Below are 27,170 nucleotides of genomic sequence, written 5' to 3'. Positions count from 1 at the left end.
GTATCTGTGGTAAGTACGTACGGCAAGTTCAAATTGGATGTATCAAAGCTTAACATTTGATACAACGGTTCAGCTGACTGTATATAAGCCTTTATCTGAGGCATGTAATGAATTCGATTTTATATGACACATGGTGAGTTCTGTTTTGCTTCCTAAGGCTGCGTTAACATGGTGCGTTTACATTGCCAGGCGTTTAAAGCTTGTTAACATCAAGTTTACATAAACAGGATGTTAGCATGATGTAAACACAGCATTAACTCGACATAATCACAATTTAGGACGCTATGTCAATGCAATGTAAACTTAACATGTGAATGCAGTGGACCTGGCTTATAATTTCTGGTTTCTGCGGTGGCCGGCACAGGTCCATATTGCAAGGGTTAAATTTCAACCTTAGAATCTGCAGCAGATGTACAATTTGACAACTATTTTTATCAATTAAAACTGGTCTCTAAGCTCAAAGTTGAACCCAAATACGATAAAGAGGTCAGGATACGCAACCCATAACCTTTCACCTATACACCATGGAAGAATAATCTGTAATGTACATCCTCCATACACCGGAGCAAAGGCGGTCTCCATCATTCCTTTGCTTTATGCAAATTGACAAATAAAACACAAGACGGCGTGATGTTTTTGAAAAACTATTGTGCAGGTTTATTTCTGAGAAAAACTTATAACCAGCATTCAGAATACCTATCAATAAATATAAAAAAATAAATAATTATGAGACAACTGTACAGCATTAATACTGGAGAGAGGAGAGATGGGGGTACAAAAAGGCACATAAGAATAAGTTAGAAAACAAATAATAAATCAGGAGGCACTTCTAGAGGCGGGCGGGAGGAGACAGCGCCTCCCCCCCCCTCGCTGCACGCCATCACCCCAGACTTATGTCAGGACCGGTTCACAGCAGAGAGGCCGTAAAGATGGCACTTGTGCTGCGCTCCAGGCAGGATCAGCTCAATAAAACGCTCTGCAATTTCCTGCACAATATTAGGAAGGAGCAGCCGTGTGATCAGGATCCGGGGAGAGTGGAGCAAGGAGCATTAACATCGGCATCTGCAGTCTTTATGAGGAAATGGATGGAGGTAAAATTAACAAGCCCTGATTAGTCTTCTGAGTATCCTGGGACTGAGCACACACTGCAAACTGGCAGCCAATATCACATCTGTGGTCCTGAAATGTGGCCCCCGGCTCGTACCGTGAAAAAAATCCATTGCTCCTCTTTGTAATGTAAATTCACTTATGCCAACCAGCAATGCCCAAAGGGGTGTCCGGTGTAATATTCCAGATTGGGAGGGGGAACAGAAGGGGCCGCGGTGGAGTCTGCCCAGCATTAGAATTATCCAACAAGAGTGTAAATATATATTTATAGAACAATATGGGAAAGTGCTCTCATATTCAATAAAGTCTGCAGTCCCTGGAGCTGTGGACATTCAGCAGGGTCAGCCACCACAGGGGAGATCCTGGAGTTAGGGGTCAGCATGACAATGGGACCCAAGACATGGTGTGCCCCCGTATCAATCTGCAAAACAGCACCACAGGGCAAACGCACGAACCAAAAAAGATCAGAGAGGCCGCCTGAGCTGCACATGTAGCTCCTATTCTTGCACCATGTCCGGGCCCCTGCAGCTCTCTGCAGTAAGGAGGATCACGCTCCAACATGTTCACAAACTTCACCAGTTCTTAGCATGTCTGAGCGGCGAACACTTAGATGGGGATACCCATTTGACTGGCCTGTTCTTTCAAGCCCAGGATGCTGAAGGCGATGCGTTTCTGGTGACCCGGGAGGCGGATACCCAGCTGTTTGATATCACTATAGAAACAAAAAAAACAAACAAATAGGAAGGGGTTAAATGACATATTTCTTTTACCTGTCCTGATCTAATAAATCTTACAGAGAGTATGTAACAATGGATCACTGTTTTCTATCTGTATCATATTGAGGGATGTTGCGGATGGGGTCACTTACTCTTGGTGCATCAGGATGATTTTGTCCATGGTGTTGTACTGTGAGGACATAAAACATTCGGTGTATTGCTGCATCTTGATGGACTCTAACCACTCGGCGATGCTTCGGAAGGGCATGCCCTCAGAGCCACTGGTGCTGGGCAGACGGATGGAGATCCTATGGAGAAATGGCACAGGCTGGGATTACACTCACTGTGACAATAGGACTCATGCATTGCTTCTGCTGGGCTGAGCAGTAGTTGTATTTACCTTGGGTCAAAGTCAGCTAATGTCTTCAGGGAGTCGGGGGCTCGGATAAGCTTGTCCAGAATGCTGACTATATCTGGGAACTTGGGCCGACGGTTTCGTTCTTGCTGCCAGCATTGCATCATCAGCTGATAAATAGCAGATGGACAGTCCATAGGGGCTGGAAGACGAAATCCTTCATTTATAGCCTTCATGACCTGTGGAAAAGAGAGATGGCGAAAAACATGAGCCAACACGTCTATATGAAACCTATATTCTATAAGATCAAGTTTTAAGGACTCTGCCTACCTCCTGGTTGGACATCTCCCAGTATGGCCTTTCACCGTAAGACATCACTTCCCACATGACGATACCGTAGCTCCAAACATCACTGGCGGATGTAAACTTCCTGTAGGAGATGGCTTCAGGAGCCGTCCAGCGGATTGGGATCTTGCCACCCTATTAGAGAAGAGCAAGGTGAATCTCAGGTGACATCTCCAAGCTACATCCCCATGACCAAGCAATGAATTGTCCTCTTAAAAGTCTCCACCCTAGAAAAACACACACTGATCCTAAGACAAGCTTCATCCTAATCCTGGGAGAGTCCAAAGTATACACATGTTTACTTAAAGGATCAGCTGCATGGACTACAAAGCTTGTAATGCACCTACTACAGGATTAATGGTGGGTTACAACATTCAGGATTTGATTTAAATCTGGACAAATCGTCCAGATGGAATTTCCCCACCGGGACACTTCAAACTCTCATTCTCCACACTCTTATCCCCTAATCAGACTGGATATTGCCTTTGTATGCTAAATACTCACGCTGGTTGTATAGGTGGCCTCGGGATCATCTTCCAAGACTCGTGACAGGCCAAAGTCAGAGACCTTGCAAACCAGTTGGCTGTTCACTAGGATGTTTCGAGCCGCCAGGTCCCGATGGACATAGTTCATCTCTGAAAGGTATTTCATGCCAGCAGCGATTCCCCGCAGCATGCCCACCAACTGGATGGCGTTAAACTCCCCATCATTATCCTGAAGGAAGCAAATGTTCAATTTCATTATTTAGGTCTATACAAGCGTTACCTGTCAATGTCACTATTATACTGGATAAGATCTAAACACAATATTAAACAGGTGGGCTTCATACTATGGACGTTCTACACCAACGTACGTCATCCATTGCTTCTTACCTTAAGAAACTTGTCCAGTGCTCCGTTTTCCATGTGCTCGGTGATGATCATCATGGGTTTATCTGTAGGGAGAAAATATTTGATTCAGAAAAAATCCAACAAGCAACAAAGAGAAACCAAAATGAATATATTAATGTGAAATCTTCTTACATTTGGACACAACTCCTTCGAGGCGGATGATATTGTGGTGACAGAACTGCCCCATGATGCTGGCTTCGCTCAGGAAATCTATGCGCTGCTTCTCTGTATAACCTGCTTTCAGGGTTTTTATAGCCACAGGAATCTCCTTTCCAGACTTCTTGAGAATTCCTTTATAAACCTCTCCAAATTCCCCTGCAAGAAAAAAAAAATCACATAAATTAATACCAGCTCAACAGCTCAAAAAAAAGAGTATGCTATGTGCAGGAAAGGATTCACTGCCTCACATAGGCAGAATCTTTATATTGAATTCTGCTCCAGTCACATCCAGAGCTGCAGGCACCATTGTGCTGGACTGACCTGCTCCAATGACTTTTTGCCGGGTGACGACATTAGGAGAGATCTCGGTGGTGAACTTAAGCACAGCTTTGTTGGGGTCTTCATATGTGTGAGGGTCTACATAGGTCTTGAGAGGTTTTAGTTGTTCTGTGGAGAAATAAAGAACATGGAATATGAGGAAAAGCAGGACAGAAGGTGAAGATTTGTTAACTTTAAAAAAAAAAAAAGAAACCTTGCCACTTACCAGATTTGGAGAAATAGACGTCTTCAGGAGATTGGCGACTGCGACCATTTCTTCTGCTGGAATATGAAGAGAATTAGAGGTCACTACATGGATTGGATTGGAAGAAAGAAACACGATGGAGCGGAGAGGAGTGCGCACACTTCTTACCTGCGATGCAGAAGAATCACAAATATGATGACCATGACGATGATAACGACGCCGGTGGCGGCTCCTGCGATAATGGCCGTCTGGTTCGCACCTTCTGGCTCTGCAATTAAAAAAGGAAAAAAACAAAGGAACGTGAGACACGTGATCCGCACCTTATTCCTAAATAACATCATGAATGGGCAATTGTGCTCCTGAATCATAAGAACGGGGCTTGTCCAGATTTGTCACTATTTCCTAGACTACAGGTTGCTCTCATTCACATCTAGAAGCAGAATCACACAGCTGAGGGTTTGGAACAAACTATTAGCTTTGACAACTATCTGAGAGATAAACAAAATGGACCAAATCTCTCTCCTGTTCTGATCTGTTGTTTGTTGTATCCGTCCATGTAAATGGCTTAATAAAGTTTAGTAGTTTTTTTTCTACATGAAAGAAAATAGAAACCATTGCAGCAAAGCCTCAGCTGCGAATGGTACAATATCAGTATGAACCCATAATAATGTAATCATTAAAAAATAAAGTTATAATTACCTTCAGGGAGGGTTTCATACTCATACTCCATGCTGTAAGTCCCTGCAGCTTCGGGGGTTTGGGCCTGGACGCGGATCGTGTATGTTGTGCCCGGGGAAAGTTTGGAGAGTGTTACTGAGTTCCCCTCACATCGCTGGACAGTGTAACTTTTCTCATCATTCTGAGAAAAAAAACAACACAATTCATGAAGGTCAATAACAAACGGGTGCACAAATGGACTATGCTGGTTTCTATGGGAGGTACAGGTCACGCTACCTTTTTGTTGTACGCCACTTCGTAACGCAGAATCCGGTTTTGCTGGCGAGGAGAGACAGTCCAGGACAAGCGCAGAGAGTTCTTGCTGCTCTCTTCTAAGTTCACAGAAGTCACACGAGGGGGTTCTAAAGGCAACATCAAAATGAAATCACCCTCATACAACTTTAACATCACATTCTTCTAAATAATGCAATAAATTCAGCGGCTACTCACCAGTCTGGTTCAGGCTGACCCGTAGCGTTGTGTAGCTGCGGCCAGATTTGGTGCTAGACACTCCATTTCGGGCCTCTACAGTAAAAGTGTAGTTGAGGTGAGGCTCCAGGTCACTGACTGTCAGGGAGGTTGCTCTCAGGTGGAGTGGACTTTCAGAGTATCGTAAGCTGTAATCACACGGCTGACATTCGCCTTGGTCGGGTAAGCACTGTTCACATGTGACTACATAGATGAGATCTTCACGACCACCATCATTACTGGGGGGCAGCCAGTGCAGCATTACCTTGGACCCAGAGCCGACAACTGTGAGGTCACGGGGAGCAGATGGGGAACCTAAATTATATGAAACAATTAGATTGTATGTCTATAAAGGAGCCAATGTGTCCTGATATTAGAGCGAGATCCTTATCACTTACTTGTGCATGGAGAAGAGATGGGGTCCACATTAGCTCGATAGTAGCCATTCTGACAAGGGCAAGAAGTTGCACCTTCAGAAGAAGGTTCAGTGTGGTCCGGGCACGGTTGGCAGGGATTGTTGGAGGCATCAGCTTTGAAGAATCCCGGTTTACATGCTGCAGAGAAGAGATTTCAATGGATAAATATACTGATGCATAGAAGCTTACACCATGTAATGTCATGTATGTACACAGTGACCCAGTATAGTGAGTGCAGCTCTGGGGTATAATACAGGATGTAACTCAGGATCAGTACAGGATAAGTAATGTCATGTATGTACACAGTGACTGCACCAGCAGCAGAATAGTGAGTGCAGCTCTGGAGTATAATACAGGATGTAACTCAGGATCAGTACAGGATAAGTAATGTCATGTATGTACACAGTGACTGCACCAGCAGCAGAATAGTGAGTGCAGCTCTGGAGTATAATACAGGATGTAACTCAGCATCAGTACAGGATAAGTAATGTCATGTATGTACACAGTGACTGCACCAGCAGCAGAATAGTGAGTGCAGCTCTGGAGTATAATACAGGATGTAACTCAGGATCAGTACAGGATAAGTAATGTCATGTATGTACACAGTGACTGCACCAGCAGAATAGTGAGTGCAGCTCTGGGGTATAATACGGGATGTAATCAAGATCAGTACAGGATAAGTAATGTCATGTATGTACACAGTGACTGCACCAGCAGAATAGTGAGTGCAGCTCTGGAGTATAATACAGGATGTAACTCAGGATCAGTACAGGATAAGTAATGTCATGTATGTACACAGTGACTGCACCAGCAGAATAGTGAGTGCAGCTCTGGAGTATAATACAGGATGTAACTCAGGATCAGTACAGGATAAGTAATGTCATGTATGTACACAGTGACTGCACCAGCAGCAGAATAGTGAGTGCAGCTCTGGGGTATAATACAGGATGTAACTCAGGATCAGTACAGGATAAGTAATGTCATGTATGTACACAGTGACTGCACCAGCAGCAGAATAGTGAGTGCAGCTCTGGAGTATAATACAGGATGTAACTCAGGATCAGTACAGGATAAGTAATGCCATGTATGTACACAGTGACTGCACCAGCAGAATAGTGAGTGCAGCTCTGGGGTATAATACAGGATGTAACTCAGGATCAGTACAGGATAAGTAATGTCATGTATGTACACAGTGACTGCACCAGCAGAATAGTGAGTGCAGCTCTGGGGTATAATACGGGATGTAATCAAGATCAGTACAGGATAAGTAATGTCATGTATGTACACAGTGACTGCACCAGCAGAATAGTGAGTGCAGCTCTGGAGTATAATACAGGATGTAACTTAGGATCAGTACAGGATAAGTAATAAATTATATAAATTTATAAAGAAAATTGTTATTAACATAATATAACAGCAGTGATGTGTATAAACTATATGCATAGTATCCTATGCATGTTAAACCAAATATATATTTTTTTTGCATAGTCAACAATATTGCACCTCCCTAGAACAGCAGCGCATCGGGTCAGTAGATCAAGGGTTCTGTCTGTCATCTCAAAAAAGGCGCAGCTACCAGTCATCCGGTCCAACCAGTTCCTCCACCTGAGCCCTTCTCATGGAGTGAGGCACCGGGGGCCTGGTGTACACAGCTTTCCCTCAAACAGACAGGAGTTTTTGTAACAATCCAGCAGCAGAGAGTGGGCTCAGGGGGTCGTAAAACATAGATGTGAGGGCGCCTCGGTATTCCAGGAGTCAGCCCGGGGTTTTATGACAGGAATATAATGCGCGGCCCAGACAGGTAAATGCAATTCATATATTTTACTATGCTTTTATAGGAGCCTGACGGCTGGAAAAGGGGTAAAATATGTTTAATCGCAAATAGGAAACAGATGTAAAGCCGCGGCCGGTAAAGTCTATAGACCTTCAGCTTCTCTATGTACATGCACCCCCGGACAATTTACAGGTGTCAATTGGCCCCTATTCATAGGAATAAGGGTCAGTCACCATGTAAATACCTGCACATCCTCTCAATATGTAGCTGAGGGGGGAGATTGGGCAGATCAGAGGGAAAAGACAGAATTACACCCCCCACCCCTCCTCCACCCGGGGAGCTGCAAGTGGTTAAGTCCTTAAAATAAATGCAGGTTTCCTGCCGGGAGCTAAAAACTCAATCACAGAGGAAACCGGACGAACAAAAAGGAGGGATCCTACATGACATCTAGCAAATGTTACACTGGCTCTGCAATAGTAACAGTTATCAGGAGCCTGGGAAAGCTGAGTGATTCCACCTTTGTTAAACAGATAGAATGCAAAACTTTTGCTTTGAAAAAGTTTTACATTTGTGAAAACTTTTCAAAGCCTGTAGTAGAGGCCTATGATGATGTGGTTACCGGCCGCATACCCCCCCATCAACGTCTCCAGTCACTCAGCTTTCCCAGCGCTGATTGATAGAGGTCAATGGAAACTCTTGACCCGGCTTGTCGGCTGCATTTATATAAAGAACAATCTACACACCAGACCGAGCCGGGAATCATTGTGAAGGGCTGAATGGATGCCAGGACAATGGAAGAGGATAAATGAGGAGGGGCCAGGAGCATCTGCCAGCAGCAGGGGGCCCCCACCAAGACTCGAGCAGGGCCCGACGCAACCTCAAAAGGAGGCATTCTGATACCGAGACGTGGGAAATGGTTGGAGAGAGACGGACGCATTGTCCTAGGGGGGAAAAAAAAATCATCAAAGGATTGGAGGGTCTCGCTCCATTGCGAAGGGGGTGGGAAACCTGTATTAAACAAATACAAGCCACACACTAAGCGCCCCAACAACGGGCACCATCCCTGGCAACCGTCCCAAGACATCAACCACGGGCTCTGGACAAACACACTACCAGGCGGGTGCTCCGGAGAACCATTATCTTATAGGACACCGAGGGGGGGCTCATGACATCAGAGATCACCCATTATAAATGATAACATGGATGGAGGGGGGTAAAACGGTACAGAGGAGGGGAGGGGGCGCTAACAAGGATGACGGCCATTAACATGGAAGTGCTTAAATTCCAACTACAAGGACAGACAATGGCAGCTGCTCCTATGGAGACACTGACCAGACACCAAACTATGGGGTAAGGGGGGGTCACTGACATTGACAAACCTCGCCAAGAGCCAATCTCAATATTGATACCATTGCGGTATATTCTATATCCATCTCTTGGATGATTGACTCATCACCCGAGGGTCAGTGACAGGTTTAGAGTGTCAGCTCTGGGGGACAAACTATGTTTTGCCAAGTTCCCTTTTGTCTGGATAATCTCCCTGTGACAGGTACATTCTCTGACCTCTCCCTGCCCGAGGGGTAAGACATGGTTGATGCAGCTGGTGGGAGGTGTATAAACAGCTAGTGCCCCTGGCCCCTGACTCCTCCATCCCCCCCTCCAGTTTTCTCGTATTGACCTCTGACACCAATTTGTATTAAAGAAGACAAACACCAAGTAGAAAAGTAATCCCATCCTTTGCTGCAAACTTAGTACTGAGGCCCGGAGCCAGAACCATGGGTCAGTACTGACAACGCTCTGGAGCAAGGTCTGTAGGTAAAATCTGCAGCTGGGGGCGATGCCACTCACTGCAGATAAGCCCCAGTCCTGGCACTGATAAGCTGGCACGGGCAGGGAGTGCGCACACTGTGTGGGAGCTGAGGGCAAGGAGACGAGCGGGCCACGTTATCTGGCTCCTGGTAATAGCCAGACACTGAGCGGCCATGAAGGTCAAGACTATGGAAAGCCATTGCAGCAGAGGGCCCCATCCCACGCTTCCAGCTGGGGAGATAAGTTTATGGCCGGCTCTGCTCCTCTTCCGAGAACAAGCAGGATCTTGATCGGAATCCAAGGCATCAGCACGGGACAAGTCCTCATTTGTAAGAACAGAGAGTAGAGTTAGAGATAAGTTTTTCCAAGCCTTCATCTATTAGTAAAAGACGCCTCCGCATACCCCCCCCCCCCTCCCCACACTTATTCCAAAAACTGCCTAATACTAGCAGTATATATACTCTGCCGGTATGAAGCGTATTCATATCTATACACTCATTCAGTATGGCCTCATCAAACATTACTTATCCCCATGGTGCAGATAGTGGGGTATCCCTGCACCCCCCATAAAAACAGCAGATGATAGGAGGGGTCCTATTACATCTTACACAATTTACGGATATATTTGTCGCTATAGCGCTGGTCAGAGCCTCCACTAATAACTGTGCCGCCCTTTGCCAACATGAGGGCCGACATAGCACAAATTATAAAATCTGCCAAATTGTTGACAAAGGAGCGGTCACGAGTCCATTTCCTTATTTAATAAGCTCCATGTTCATGTTAATTTACATTGCGGAAACCTAAGATTAACCGTTTGCATACCCGCACACACAAGAAGTGCCAATTACTCTACATCTCTACTAAAAGGGGGTGGTGGGTGTTTTCTAGAGCAAACAATGGGGCGCCGGATCATTCAGGAATGTGATCTTTACTCTATTGTGAAACCTATCGATTTATTCTGGATGTGAAATCATCTCCTTTAATCTACACAACTGGAGCTTCTGATCCGGTACATATTCCAGCATATCCACATCGGATATCCCACACAATTCACGGCTTCCTGTTTGCTGGCGGGTTTGGGGGTTCCCGTCTTGACATGGATAAGAGCTGCGGCGAAGCGGCCAACCTCAGGATGTAAAGAGGAAGCTGCGTTTCCTTCCGTGATTCTCACTACTAAACATGACCCCCTCCTCAGTATGAGCCGCAGAATCTAATCAGAAGATATTCATTGGAGTCCCAGGGACTGAATCCTACAACTCTATGGAGTCTAGAGCCGCCATATGCAAAGGTTATTGGATTCTTATACATGGCCGCTGGTGATGGAGAATATAAGGCTCCGATCCCATCTACAATATGGTTTCTGCATCACAACGCAGATATTAACGGAGCTTTAACATGTGGAAACGCCATTGTCATTCGTGCGGATGAACATTTATTCTGGCAGGCAGCCAGGCCCCTCTGCAAAATCCATCCATAAATCTTCGGAAGTGAAACTCAATACGGCGGAGGCGAAGACGTTGTCTACAAATATCATTTCCTAAAGGTCTGTCACCTGCCGGCACTTTGTGATAGGAGAGGACATGGTCGTGCTGCTTAGAGGTGCGAGTCACCGCTCCCTGCCCTTAGTTTGTCACCCGGTGACAGCACCACCCTGTTCCCACGGTTCATGAGAGATTAATGGAGGCCGGAACGTATAACCTGTCCACGCTGAATCACACAGTGAGAACAATCGCTTCCTGGCTACATCCTAGCCACACACCTCGAATAGGGCGCAACATCAATGGACCTGGGTAGGGTGGAGAGCTCAGATACATCTGCTACGAGTGGCCTCCACGTATGGAAACCACAAAGGATGCACAGTGCTCGAGACGATCATAAAAGACGTGACTAGTCATAAACAAAGCCCCAGAGCATAATCATAAAATTTAAAAGAAAAAAAAAAAAGAAAGCATTCCCATCTGGGGTGAGGGAACACGATGGGAATTTGTACTGACCACAGTAAAATAAATACAAATATAACTCCAGAGCCGCGTTTCCCAGAACCCGGGGTCATCTCCCTGTGGATTATGCCAACACGTACTGACTCAGCGAGGGGGGAGGGGGCATGGACCCCAAGAGGCCTCTGAAGAAAGCGTCTTTATGAAGACTCTGAGGGTTGTGGGAATAGGGGCTGAATACAGATATGTGCAGTGTCCTGCAAGGCCAGGAGCGCTCTACAAGGCGACTTTGTTAGCAAAACTGAAAAAAAATTAGTTTTGGATTTATGATTTGATATCTTGCAATCTTTGCGTCGCCATATTGCCCCCGCCTTAACCTTAAATCATTCATGTTCCCGATATGACATGTGCCATATCTATAGCAGCTCCCCACGCCCGCTCCGGACTTTGATGTCTCAGTATGGTCGGGATCTCCTCCAGTAAGCTTCTGATTCCTAATTCCTCACATAACTGAGTATAAATCCAGCAGTCCTGGGGTGTAGCGACACCTGGGGCTCCTGTCTGCTCCTCCTACGCTGAATTCAGACAGACAACCTGGTTTTAATAAAAGCCTCATTAACTTGAGGCCTTCTGACAAATCTCTGGCTGAGGCCTTGTGTATGTGTGGAGCAGATGGCTCCTCTCATAGTCAGATCTCTACCTTGTGTAGGTTTTGGGATGATCTAAGGAAATGATGAGATCTGCCTAAGATCACAAAAGGCTCAGGAAATGATTGAACTCAAAGGCCGAGGAGACATTGGGACCCAACCGGGCGCCAGTGACCCAACATGGAGGGACATGATGTCAACGCTGGTCTCAGGTAAATCTACAGATAGATGGAATCACAGAATGTTTGATCCTTGCCTCTACTCTGTATTTGTTCAGGTGAGGGCAGGTAGTGTAGTAAGGTCACGTCTAAGCCTAGAATACATATATCCGAGAAAAGAAAATAAATAATCCACATACGGAATCTCCTAATCCATTGTGATAAATCACGTAGAGCAAAGCATACCCACTACGTGCACCCTTTCCCGAATCTTGTACAGCGCCGCCTGTGCCCTGCTCAATATCGACGTAAAACAATCCCGATCTTTGTCAATGCAGCACAAATAACAGAGGAGACATTGCCGTATCCAGCATTAGAAGTGATGATGTCGGTAAAATGGAAGCCAGGATCAGTGGGAGGAGAGTGCAGAGAATTCTCTGTTCCAAACTTTCCTCTGGAAAAGAGATCGGCTTACAGACACCGCTGCCACATTCCTCATTCCTGCTGTACTCCGGGAGCCGGCTCCATGTGTGTCAGTAACAGTAGCAGCCATTGTTCCCCGATAGAAACAGCGTGAACCTGACACAGAGACCAGGAGCTCAGCGACAAGAAGCGTCCTGGTGACAGACGAGCAGACGGAGGACGTAGGATCCAGTAGCCATTGTGTCACCCATGAAAACCTTATGTCTCAACAGCACCTTATGAAATAAAGAAGCTTCTCAATACTCAAACGAGTAAACTGAGAATCCATTACCCTGCACTGATCCAAAGTAATATGCTTCAGAGCTGCACTCACTATTCTGACTTTGTAATACATTGCCTTGCATAATTCGGAAACAATCCAGAATATCAAAGCAAATTAAGTGCAGAAAATGAACATGAAGGAACTGAGATAAAGCTGTGAAGCTGCAGAATAGTGATTGCTGCTCTGAAGTAAATGCCATTTACCACAGCAGTTTAGTCATTTCTTACCTTGACATTTGTTGTCCACTTTCTCGTATCCGGCTTCACAGACGCACCCTCCGATGAGCACCAGCCACTCCCCATCCGTATTGCAATGCATGCTGGGATCATCTCCACCAATCGGCACAGAGTTTTCCACACATTTTCCTGCGACCTTTGCCAAAGACTGGGAGTCAGCGCCCGCAACAGTCTCTGGGAACCACGCCAGTCCCTGTACAACCCCTGGGCACTTTTTGTAGTAAATACGGACGGAGAGCAGTGCCACACAGGCGCCGATATCCTGGAAGGCCAGGTAGAACCCTTTCTTGGTCAGCTTCCCTACTGATCGGACTTCAACATTCAGTTTTAGGTTGCGTGAATCAATGTCTTCTTGCAAGGTGATTTCATCAGGTGCAATTGTATCGATCTTACGGAAGAGTCTCTTCTGGAAGTTGATGCCAACGTCGGATTCCGACTCCATATAGTACAAATTGAAAGTCTCTTTACAAGCTCCAGAAACACCAGAGAAGCTGTTACAGTCCCGGACGGTAAAGTGCAGCTCGATGAAGATGCGCTGGGCCTCGCTGCGATAGATCCAGCTAGTCCGGAGCCAGTTGTCCTGTTCCCCTTCCTGCACATTGCAGACGGTATACATGAAGATGGCGCTTCCGTTTCTCCAGTCCGGTAGAAGATCCCACTGCAAGAGACAAGAAGAACGTGAGATCGGTGTCACAAGTTACGGTTGGAAGGAGATTGGGGCCAGGCCTTGCAAATTTTTATCATCTGCTGCCATAAAACTAATGTCCGTAACATTTCTAGTCCCTGTTCCAGCAACTCGGTGATGGTAATTCACGGTCAGCGCCTTTCCCACGTCCGCTGCCTCAATTACCTTAAGAGCTTCAGGCCAAACACTGTAATTATAGTCACAATAATTAATAAGACGCTTCTCATATTATCTTCAAGGATCTGGGGCAACATGTGGGAGCAACCACTTGACCCCCAAGGTCATTGCTGCTGTTAAGTGGCTCCTGATTAGGAAGCGTCCCTGGGATTAGGGCTGTCATCACCTTAATTAACCCCTTCATCTCCTTTTCCCAGAGGAAACAAGCAGGTGGTCCATTGATTTCCATGAGCTGCATAAGGCAGCACCTGTCAGGGGGGATTCTGGGTAATTTTTGGAAAGTAACAACTTAAAGGACAACCACCTAAAGGCACGTATGCGATTACCAGTGTCATCCTGTTACTTGTCAGCTAAAGGTTTATGGTGGTGTTCCCCTTTAAGAAGTAACGCACCCAAAAAGTGACTTAGTATTAGAGTTTATATAATCCCATACATGCATCATGGTCACCAGGCGAAATGGGATTAACTAACTAATGATTAAACGCAGCAAACACCTTTCATGCTGCCATCGGAAAAAAAAAAAATCCAGGTGAATGGTCAGGGCAGCTGGAAAGACAAACACCGTCCCTCCTATATACTGGAGGGTGAAGGGCGACACAAGGTTCTGGGTCTCTGTATAGAGTCACAAATGTAAACCAGACGTAATCCTGTGACTTTTTCTGCTTACCCCTTTTCCAAATGGATTGGTGAGCCAGCCACTCTCGCCCTTCATCTTCTCAAAATCCAGTAGCATCACTAAAAAAACAAGAAGCAAGCAGTCAGTGAAGAAAGTAAGAAAAGGGTTTTTTTTGGAGTAAAACTATTATTAATTAATTTTTGCATTTTTTAAGTGTTTTTAAACTTTATATAAAGTTTACAAACTTCCACTCCCTAAGACCTTTAGTACAGCAGACACTAAATCTAAGGACCTTAGTTATCACCTGCGCCAGGCAAGCACTACAAGTATCAGCACGGCTGTTAATAGAAGCCATGTGTGTATTATATAACGGCTACGTGGGACACATTCCTCCAGCGTTTAATAACTCCTAATCACTTGTCCAGACCGGCACACGACACCGAGCCAAAACCACCTCCGTGGGCACACAACTGTGTCAGCGAGGGAATATCAGGACAGGTTGTGGAGATCAACATCTGGCAGGGAGCATTAGAAAAGCTGACTCACTGGAAGAATCCCCGAGATCAAGTTTTTCCAAATGCAACAAAAATTCACTGCGGCCAGACGCTATGAAACCAAAAACTACCAACACGTCCTCATCTGTACGGACGCCATCATGCAGGGTGGGGGGAGATTTTAGGAGCACTTATGGTTGTGCACTCATACAGGTGCAGATTTCCGCTACGACCTTGTTCCAAAGCCTTGGAATGTAAGAGGTGTGTTCCCCGAACTCGTGCCAGCTCCCCCTCCTTTGATAAACACTAACAATGCAAACAGTATATTGCGCCGTAAGAGCGGGTGTGGGGCAGAGAGGCACCCTTCACTCCCCAAAACTTTAGCTTCTTATGCCATGTTTTTGACCCCCCTCCTGATCAATGGCTCCAACATCCTTGCTCCATAAAATGTATCATATGAAAAATGACTCCTAAATATTCCGGACTGTGATTCATGTGGATTACGGAGGTGGGCATTCACAAGTTGCACTAAGCAGAAACCTGGCGCGTGGGAAGGAAGAGGAAGCATCAGGCGTGTGTGTGGAAGAGCTGTGGATATCAGCACAGGATAAGAGCGTCACACTTCCGGCGCTGGAATTTCCCAAATGCTGATTATTAAAGCGCGGACCCCCTCCTGCCCCTTACTGGACATAACATTGCTCCAGTGAATGAATAGTGTCAGACCATTAAACTTATATCATCAGGAGGAAGTTGTAGTACACTGACCATGTCCACCTGTAAATTTAGGCCAAGTTCACATGAATCCATTTACAAATATAGGAGGAGCTTCTACCGAACGCAGGTGCATTTAGACCTAAACGCTTGCTTTCAGGAACAATCAGGTAGCTAGCTCTATAGCTGTGTTTAGGTCTGAACACTGCCTTAGTTTTTATAGAGGCTTTAAGTTTTCTATCTAACCTGGAGATCCCCTTAATGGATGATGTTATGAGGATCCACCTGAGGCCTAGCAATTGCATTTATCTAATTAACACTGACGGTTATGTTACTTAGGGGGACATGTAAAACTCCTATTGCGTTCTTTTTCCTTTTTTTGTGCGACTTTTTAGGCGCAGAATCAAGCAGCGTACCGAAGTTTGTTGCCTCAAGGATTTAATGCAGTGGTCGGATTTATCTTTGTAGCCCAGATCTTTGTTCAACTTGTGCAACTTTGGGCTTTGAAATTGTTCCATTCTCGCAAAACAGAACATGCTAGGCCCAGACTTACTTTTAGTGAACTACTATTTGGGACTAAAAAGTCGCACCCGACAAAAAGTCGCAAAAGTGAGACTAAACAAGCAACTCATCACATGTATCACAAAGGGAAAAAACCTAAGATACATCGCAATGATTAAGTTGGCCAACTTCAGGAAACTTGAAAAGCCGAAAAACTATGATACATGTGCCTCACAGAATTGTTTCCCCAAAATCCCTTCCTCATTCAATCCCTTCCTTCTTTTTTTTCAACCTTATAAACAATGTAACTATGTAAAGGCCTGTTCCAACAGTGGATGATGTTACTGATGATCCTCCTGAGGCCTAGCGATTGCATCTTGTGTAGCGCCATTGCACTACCACCTGACAGGTGGTATAGCCGCCAAACTTTCCATTCTCTGACCCGCCCCTACCCCCCCACATCCTCGAACTGATCCCAGAAAAAACAAATCTATCCCCACAGGAAATGTTCCGTCTTACATGCGGTAACTTTACCACAATCTCCCTGTATGCAACACAATGCAAACTCTGAGACGGGCAGGAAGAGCTAGAGCGCCGCACGCCCTGTGCAAGCCCGGTCATGTCTCATCCAAAAGCATATTTCTCTGATCAGATAATCCCAGGACGTCTTCTCATCACTTATGTTATAGCCGACCTCCTATGGAGCCACACATGGGTAGGTGGTCCCCTCCAACAAATCACTGGTTTGATGCCAATTAACCTGGATGTGGAGGATTTAATTCCCGCATCTCATTTACCCGACCTTAAACTAGAGGGTGGACGTCCTAAACTATAGTAGGTATTGGCATGGGAATGAGGGGTCTTGCTAGTCCAGGGTCATGACTATGGAAGAGGTGGCTAAACCGCCAGTCACACCTGCCGATGATCTCACCACCAGTAATGATGTAGAAGTGTAATAATCATCACCTACCCCCTCATCTCATGACACAAGGAGGAGGATGACGCCGGGAAGCATCTTTGCCTATATGTTACAATGTAGTTATAACCATGCCATATCTCACTCTATGCTATACTCCCCCCCCCAAAATCTTTCGTCAGATTAACCCCGAAATGCATAGGATTTATCACACAGTACAAATTGGATAGTGTATCTAGTCCACATTTTTCATGATTTTCACAATGACCATGAATGTGGCTGACGCATTTCACTTCACGATCATCCCAAAATTTCCAAGTCTACAGAATCACACTGAACTTTATTCCACTTGTACCGAAATATCTACATTATCTGTATCAGCCCCAAACAGCTTTGAAGACCCTGCGGCTTCACTTTCCTCTGCTCAGGTGGGAATACAAGATGCACTTTTGCCCTCTGCTTAATTATCATTAAAATGCAAAAGAGAAAAGAAGTTTTCAACCCCAAGGAAGTAACAGCAAGGACCCCCTCCCCCTCGGCAGGTAGCAGCTAGGTTGTATAAAGACATTAAAGGCCTGACCCTCCCCCCATACAGGCAGTGAAGGGCTCATCCAGGAGATAACACCCTGCTATTATACATGAATGAGGCGTCAGGAATGTGAATGAACCTCATTAGTGAATGAATACCGGACACATAAGAGAAGAGATCGTCACATGCAATAAACCAGATTCTCATGAAACCCAACGTAGTCCGGCAATGACTCAAACTCCCATCATCATCATCATCACGCCATTATCATTGCAATAACCCTTTATTTAAATGCACTAGCATATTCCTCACCACAGGCCAAAGAACCATAAGCCCACAGAGCTTGCAATCTAAAATTAAAATATCACAGGAAAATAATGTGTCAATAACGGGTTATAATGTGGTGTATACAAAGGGAAGCCTCATTGTAACACTATGGATGAGGCCTAGAAGTTAAATTCACATTTTATTGAATATACGAGGGCCTGGTTCAGGAAGATCTTTCAGTGAATATTTCGGACAGTGTAACGCATCAGCGAGCTGGCGGAGCGCAGGAATTTGAGCACCTGTAATTCTTACACCAGGTGACTCCCCCGCTCACAGCTAAACACATTCTGAAAGTGCCTGTTTTACAACATCCACATTATACTTTCATGTCCGGCCAACGCAGCGGGAACTTTTTGCCAAAAAGAAATTCAACGTGAGAGGAGAGCGGTCCATTATCTGCAATCCGAGCAGCTCTGCCATCAAACTGTCCGCGCCGGAGATGGATGGGAAGAGATTATCCTTTATTTATAAAGTGCCAATCTTACACAGCAACCTCAGACAAGTCACAGAGGAAGGAAGGGAAAACGCCTTCTCCGATATCCGTGTGATCGCTACAAGATCAGCCAAGCAGGAGAACAAACTATTAGCGCCAGTTTACCAAAAACTCTAAAAAACCTCCGTCCTGCTGAGACATGTCATATTATAAAAATTATGAACAGCGCCACCCAGTGGCCACATATTCATGAAGCACAAAAAAAGCAACGCAATTGTTTATTCTGGTTTAAAAGTATCTCTCCAACTAAAGGAAGTAAATTCACAGTAACACCAGGGGTCCACCACCTTTCCCAGACTCCTGAATGGCAGATGACAGCCTATACAGTACACAATTTATGGCTTTATGACAAGTTGTGGCCTTCGGCGGAAATATTTCTTTTTATAGTGCTAGAAATACAAAGGTTGGTTTTACACCTTTATGACCATAGGGGGGAGGCGAGACGTCACTGTCGAGGACAGAGGCTTGGCATTCCTCAACGTGAATCAGGGCCGCACCCCAATCTCTACGGTGACTTCATAAACATTTCCGGATAGAATACCATTGAAGTGGCCTCACTGGATCAGTCACCCTGGCCGTATGTATTTATATCAAAGACCCTTCCTTTTCAGTGAAAAGCTGGAAGTATCGCTTCCTGCTCTTTACAATGTATCGGTCATAACAGAGTGTCAGCTCCTGTGCTACACCAAATATTCTACATCCCCAATTTCAAATCTTCCTTTTCCCTCAAAGCTCCTGGTTCCTAAAAAGTAGTAGCTAGTAGTGGAACATTTAATAGATGGCAGAGGACAGTGACGGGTCTATTAGTAAAGAATCAGGTCCTGAAATACAGGTGACAGATCAAAGGTTGGGCTGGGGTTCAGGGAAGTGGCGCAGCGATGACAATCATATACACATGTATATGATTGGAGGGGGGACATGTGATCACGCTACCAGCGGCCAATATTTATTCAGAGATATACAACATTTACCAACCAAAATAAACAAAGAAGCCTCAGATTGTTTTACAAATTCCCTAAACTAAATAATATATATCTAATAAAGCACTCAGACGCAGCGCCACCTTACATAAGTGCTGGCGGTCCTGTCTCACGGGGTTAATTTTCCGTCTGGAGCACCACGGTTGGGTCATATGTTCGCTCTGGTCACACCGTGACAGTTTACGTTCATAATTAGTAAAGGGGCTGCAAAAAAAAATCCCAAAACCGCAGCATGAAACGCCTGATACAAGAGACTATTGTGTGCGAGAGAGGACGGAACAGAGCGGCATTAAGAGGGGACTCTGAGGCCTTACTGTATGGTGACCCCCTGTAAGGAGACGCCACCAGCGCAGATTATCATGGCAGCCGCAAATATGCCACATAAACTATGTAAATAGAGAGATAAAGACGTGATAAGGTGGTGACCACTAATCCACAGAGCTGACACTCCAGAGTCATAGAGCTCCCTCTAGCGGGTGTGCAGTTTATTCCCTCCCCAGGAGAGAAGGCCTCGGAGCGGCTTGCTGCTTGGCACTGCTGCTCCCCTGGCACAACCAACCTATAAAACCCAGGCAGCTCCTTCCCCGATCCCCGAGGGGCCTGAGTTCTATATTTGAAGCCACACATTTCACACCGTTCCAAAATACACCTTGCAGTTTGCTTTTTTCCATTAATCACTTTACACGTCTGATCTCATTGCTGCGGCTTTAATCCTCATTAAGATTACGTGTAGAAATCAACGCTGAGAAGTAATGATTTCACCCTCGCACATGGAGCTGGTGCAGAGGGGGTGGCGGGTCACTACAGGGGAATATATACCCATAGCAGGACTTGTAGTTCCTCTCATATTCTGTACACCAGACAGAACTACAAGTACCAGATGATAGCCGGAGGGGTGACATCCGCCGCAATGCACCTGACAGGTGACTACCTGACGTGTAAGTGATCCCGACACTGATCCTGCTCGGCACAATTATTACATTATGACTGACAGGGACAGTGCCAGGGAAGTCACCCCAACTCCGGAGGTGCAGCGGCCGCTCGCTCAGCCCACGGAGTGAGGGATTAGATTACTGCTTGGGTTTGGCTCAGGTAACTACTGAGTCACGGGTTTAATGTGAAGCCAAGGAAAGGGTTAAAATGAGTGATGATTAACCCTGTCACTACTATGTGGGAATGTAGAATATGCCAACGACTATCCGTTTGGTTCTACCCTGCACCCGCTCAGCAAGTACTACCACATGTTGCTCATAACAACGTCACCCACCCTGTGCCTGCTTACCAAAGACCATCACATGCCGCCCAGAATCATCTGAGACAATTTCATGGTGCCCATAAATATCCCATCAAGTGCCAGCTCACAAGAAAAAAACACCACGTGCTTCACCAAACCCTGTGCCTTCTTACCAAGACCATCACAATGTGCCCAGAATCATCCAGAGACATCTCCACGCTTTCCCATAAAAATCCCATTAAGTGCCAGCTCATTAGGGACCAGCACATGCTGCCCAGGACAATGTGCCCGCTCACCAGAGACCACCGCATGCTGCCCCAAATTATGTGCCAGCTCATCCGAGAAAAACTTCACGGTGCCCGTAAACATGACATCCCATCAAGTTACAGCTCACAAGAGACCAACGCATGCTGCCCATAATGATGAGATGAAGCCCCATCCTGTGCCAACTCACCAGAGACCACATGCTCCCTATTATGTCACCCCTACAAGAGAACACCCCAATCTCCAGCACCACAGATCTAGCTGTGCCCTAGATTCAGCACCCCAATATCCAGTGCTGCCCCACAATCCAGGGTACAGCTACCAGAAAGCTTTATACAATTCATGTCAGAGAAGGGGCACCCACCAGACACCCATGGGTGCGGGGGCACAGTGTATAATCAGGGCACTCACCTTCTGTGGTCTGCAGGGACAGGCGCACACTGCTGAGGAGCAGGAGGAGCAGGGTGCCGGCTCTGATGGGGTCCATGGTCCGCGGTGCGGCTCCTGCTCTTTCCCCTGTAAACTTCCAGGACTTTGTGTCTGCCCGTAGTCTGCAGCTCCCCTGCTCATTCATGCCCCGGCATAGCGCCGCCCCCAGAGCGCAGGGCCCGCCCCTACATCACTGACTGCCGCCCATTGTCCTCCGTATACCTAAGAGCACAGGGATTACTAGAGGAAAGCTTCCCATACTCAGGACAATCACCCCCATCATCTGTCATGACGACCTCATACAGGACAAGTCCAATTTCCTACTTCACCCACATAACTGAGCAAGGACTTTTGAAGAGTTGGGTGACACTGACAACCATTGTGGGGAAGTAGTGGTACCCATACAGGTTGTCACCCAGCTTTTCCACAGCCCTGATTGCATATTGCCGCAAAACCAGGCACATTTTCCATTCTGAACTTTTAGTAAGCTCATTTTGGGTGTCACCCAGCTTTCCCTATCGGCACTCATATAAGGGGTCACCCAGCTTTCCCTATCAGCACTCATATAAGGGGTCACCCAGCTTTCCCTATCAGCACTCATATAAGGGGTCACCCAGCTTTCCCTATCAGCACTCATATAAGGTGTTACCCAGCTTTCCCTATTGGCACTCATACTGGGTGTCACTCAGCTTTCCTTGTTGAAACTCATACAGGGCATCACCCAGCTTTCCATATTGGTACTCATATAGGGTGTCACCCAGCTTTTCCTATTGGCACTCATATATAGGGTGTCACCCAGCTTTCCCTATTGGCACTCAAATAAGGTGTCACCCAGCTTTCCCTATTGGCACTCAAATAAGGTGTCACCTGGCTTTCCATATTGGTACTCACATAAGGTGTCACCCAGCTTTCCCTATTGGCACTTATTTAGGGTGTCAACCAGCTGTCCCTATTGGTACTCATATAGGGTGTCATTCAGCTTTCCCTGCTGGCACTCATATAAGGTGTCACCCAGCTTACCCTATGGGCACTCATACTGGGTGTCACCCAGCTTTCCCTACTGGCACTCATATAGGGTGTCACCAAGCTATCCCTATTGACATATTGGTTGACTCCAAGCTTTCCTTGATTGACAGCCATTATACCTATATTGTCACTCAGCTTTCCCCTAATGACAGTAATTCCGGCCACCCAGCTTTCCTAGTTACAGACATACTAAAATTTCCCAACAACCTGACAAATAATGAAGTATAAGCCGGGCAGGGGTAAGCCGCGTTTTGATGTCCTCTTTGTGTCATATTAATCATGGACACTTTTCCTTGTCTCTGGAATAACTTGTGTCGGTCCCTGTTCATCCTTGAGGAGCTGGACTCCATACTTAAAGGGCATCTACCACCAGGATGAAAAACTGTATGCAAATGAGCCTGAGGGGCTCCCGGCTCCATTAACACCTATGGAGTCTGGAGCCCCTTAGGCTCATTTGCATACAATCCATCATCCTGGTGGTAGATGCCCTTTAAAATAAATCTATCATGAAATCCATCACAATAAACCATGGGCCCATCCAACTATCCAGGCCCTGGGACTGGGGTAATCTTCTTACATCTGCTATCCATGGCCTCCCTCCTTGTAAAACATGAAATTATTCTAATGAGCCAGGGGGGCTCTGGGGGCTTTTACAGAGCCCCTCTGTGCTGTAGCTTCACAGGCCGTTATACTGTGCAGGATCACGTCTCACCCTCCTCCTAATCCCTCACCTCTTACACCTTCGCTCTGTAAGTGCTCCTGTAAATCTGCAGCACAGAGGGGCTCTGGGGGGCATTACCAGAGCCCCTCAGGTTCATTGGCATAATTGATTTTGCCAACTTTATTTTAGAAGGTAGGAGGTCATGGAAAACAAATATAAGAAGATGACTTTGGTCACAGTGCCTGGGTCTACGTGGAAGTGTCCCTGGTTTATCATGAAGGATTTAGATGGTGGATTTCCTTTAGAGTGGGTCCCGGCTGCATCTCTTCACCATCACTTAGTGACAACTGCCCAGAAGACAAAAGGAGGATTGTGCAGTGTGAGAAGGTTACACACATGACAGTCTACAGGGGCTATGAGGTCAGTATTAGCCAAAATTTGGAAAAATAAACCTAAACTGATAAACCACAATGGACACATAGAATTTCTTCTGGATTACCCCAGGATTACAAATCACGAATCACAATGTGTAACAGAGGAAAGTGGAAACCTGTGGAACTTGTGTTCATTATGTCAGGAAGTTTGTATCTCTAAACGTAAAAATATTTCTAAAGCAAAATCATATTATGTACAAATCATAGGGTAAATGTACAAACAAAATCAGACATTACAGAGTGATAACATAGTTATATGAAAGCATAGGAATAAGGGCCTGCTCACAAGAGCTTACACTCAATGAGGAAGAAGTGACACAAGAGCTTACGCTCTATGAGGAAGAAGTGACACAAGAGCTTACACTCTATGAGGAAGGGGTGACACAAGAGCTTACACTCTATGAGGATGAGGGGGGGACACAAGAGCTTACAGTCTTTAAGGATGAGGGGGTGACACAAGAGCTTACACTTTATGAGGAAGGGGTGGCACAGGAGGTGAAGGCGCTTGTATTATGGTCAATTATATTTTCTCCACCATCATATATTACCCAGCATGCCCTCCTCCATCATATATTACCCAGCATGCCCTTCTCCATCATATATTACCCAGCATGCCCTTCTCCATCATATATTACCCAGCATGCCCTTCTCCATCATATATTACCCAGCATGCCCTCCTCCATCATATATTACCCAGCATGCCCTTCTCCATCATATATTACCCAGCATGCCCTCCTTCATCATATATTACCCAGCATGCCCTCCTCCATCATATATTACCCAGCATGCCCCCCACCATCATATATTACCCAGCTTTCCCTCCTCCTCCATCATATATTACCCAGCATGCCCTCCTCCATCCTATATTACCCAGCATGCCCCCCACCATCATATATTACCCAGCATGCTCCCCACCATCATATATTACCCAACATGCCCTCCTCCTCCATCATATATTACCCAGCATGCTCCCCACCATCATATATTACCCAACATGCTCTCCTTTATCATATATTACCCGGCATGCCCTCCTCCATCATATAATACCCAGCATGCCCTCCTCCATCATATATTACCCAGCATGCCCTCCTCCATCATATATTACCCAGCATGCCGTCCTCCATCATATATTACCCGGCATGCCCTCCACCATCATATATTACCCAGTATGCCCTCCTCCATCATATATTACCCAGCATGCCCTCCTCCATCATATATTACCCAACATGCCCTCCTCCTCCATCATATATTACCCAGCATGCCCCCCACCATCATATATTACCCAGCATGCTCTCCTCCATCATATAATACCCAGCATGCCCTCCTCCTCCATCATATATTACCCAGCATGCCCCCCACCATCATATATTACCCAGCATGCTCCCCACCATCATATATTACCCAACATGCTCTCCTTTATCATATATTACCCGGCATGCCCTCCTCCATCATATAATACCCAGCATGCCCTCCTCCATCATATATTACCCGGCATGCCCTCCACCATCATATATTACCCGGCATGCCCTCCTCCATCATATATTACCCAGCATGCCCTCCTCCGTCATATATTACCCAGCATGCCCTCCTCCTCCATCATATATTACCCAGCATGCCCCCCACCATCATATATTACCCAGCATGCTCTCCTCCATCATATAATACCCAGCATGCCCTCCTCCATCATATATTACCCAGCATGCCCTCCACCATCATATATTACCCGGCATGCCCTCCTCCATCATATATTACCCGGCATGCCCTCCTCCATCATATATTACCCAGCATGCCCTCCTCCATCATATAATACCCAGCATGCCCTCCACCATCATATTACCCGGCATGCCCTCCACCATCATATAATACCCAGCATGCCCTCCACCATCATATAATACCCAGCATGCCCTCCTCCATCATATATTACCCAGCATGCCCTCCACCATCATATAATACCCAGCATGCCCTCCACCATCATATAATACCCAGCATGCTCTCCTCCATCATATAATACCCAGCATGCCCTCCTCCATCATATATTACCCAGCATGCCCTCCACCATCATATAATACCCAGCATGCCCTCCTCCATCATATATTACCCAGCATGCCCTCCACCATCATATATTACCCGGCATGCCCTCCTCCATCATATAATACCCAGCATGCCCTCCACCATCATATATTACCCGGCATGCCCTCCACCATCATATAATACCCAGCATGCCCTCCACCATCATATAATACCCAGCATGCCCTCCTCCATCATATAATACCCAGCATGCCCTCCTCCATCATATATTACCCAGCATGCCCTCCACCATCATATATTACCCAGTATGCCCTCCTCCCTCATATATTACCCAGCATGCCCTCCTCCATCATATAATACCCAGCATGCCCTCCTCCATCATATATTACCCGGCATGCCCTCCTCCATCATATAATACCCAGCATGCCCTCCACCATCATATAATACCCAGCATGCCCTCCTCCATCATATAATACCCAGCATGCCCTCCTCCATCATATATTACCCAGCATGCCCTCCACCATCATATATTACCCAGTATGCCCTCCTCCGTCATATATTACCCAGCATGCCCTCCTCCATCATATAATACCCAGCATGCCCTCCTCCATCATATATTACCCGGCATGCCCTCCTCCATCATATAATACCCAGCATGCCCTCCACCATCATATATTACCCGGCATGCCCTCCTCCATCATATAATACCCAGCATGCCCTCCACCATCATATATTACCCGGCATGCCCTCCACCATCATATATTACCCGGCATGCCCTCCTCCATCATATATTACCCAGCATGCCCTCCTCCATCCTATATTACCCAGCATGCTCCCCACCATCATATATTACCCAGCATGCCGTCCTCCATCATATATTACCCAGCATGCCCTCCACCATCATATATTACCCGGCATGCTCTCCTCCATCATATATTACCCAGCATGCTCTCCTCCATCATATATTACCCAGCATGCCCTCCTCCATCATATAATACCCAGCATGCCCTCTACCGTCATATATTACCCAACATGCCCTCCACCATCATATAATACCCAGCATGCCCTCCTCCATAATATTACCCAGCATGCCCTCCTCCATCATATATTACCCAGCATGCTCTCCTCCATCATATATTACCCAGCGTGCCCTTCTCCATCATATATTACCCAGCATGCCCTCCTCCATCATATATTACCCAGCATGCCCTCCTCCATCATATATTACCCAGCATGCCCCCCACCATCATATATTACCCAGCATGCCCTCCTCCATCATATATTACCCGGCATGCCCTCCTCCATCATATATTACCCAGCATGCCCTCCTCCTCCATCATATATTACCCAGCATGCTCTCCACCATCATATATTACCCAGCATGCCCTCCTCCATCATATATTACCCAGTATGCCCTCCTTTATCATATATTAGCCAGCATGCCCCCCTCCATCATATATTACCCAGTATGCCCTCCTCCATCATATATTACCCAGTATGCCCTCCTCCATCATATATTACCCAGCATGCCCTCCTCCATCATATATTACCCAGCATGCCCTCCTCCATCATATATTACCCAGCATGCCCCCCTCCATCGTATATTACCCGGCATGCCCTCCTCCATCATATATTACCCAGTATGCCCTCCTTTATCATATAT

At 46.2% G+C, this 27,170-nt stretch overlaps 1 protein-coding gene across 1 annotated transcript; it reads right to left on the bottom strand.

Annotated features, from left to right (window-relative positions):
* Positions 1-631: 631 nt before the first annotated feature.
* Positions 632-21,947, bottom strand: EPHA2 (EPH receptor A2). Its single transcript, XM_072155297.1, has 17 exons — positions 21,341-21,947; positions 14,532-14,599; positions 12,994-13,660; positions 5,679-5,834; positions 5,263-5,595; positions 5,050-5,174; positions 4,795-4,954; positions 4,264-4,363; positions 4,117-4,172; positions 3,894-4,019; positions 3,546-3,728; positions 3,396-3,457; positions 3,028-3,237; positions 2,509-2,658; positions 2,224-2,417; positions 1,976-2,131; positions 632-1,819 (listed from the first exon to the last, which is right to left on the bottom strand). The coding sequence occupies exons 1-17, from the start codon at positions 21,501-21,503 to the stop codon at positions 1,714-1,716; spliced, it is 3,015 nt and encodes a 1,004-aa protein (XP_072011398.1). The 5' UTR covers positions 21,504-21,947; the 3' UTR covers positions 632-1,713.
* Between the last annotated feature and the right edge of the window lie 5,223 nt (positions 21,948-27,170).

Source organism: Engystomops pustulosus, chromosome 6 (assembly GCF_040894005.1).
Source record: "Engystomops pustulosus chromosome 6, aEngPut4.maternal, whole genome shotgun sequence".
NCBI classification, from domain to species: Eukaryota; Metazoa; Chordata; class Amphibia; order Anura; family Leptodactylidae; genus Engystomops; species Engystomops pustulosus.
Note: the sequence above shows the minus strand (reverse complement) of the source record. Positions and strands in the feature narration are given on the sequence as shown.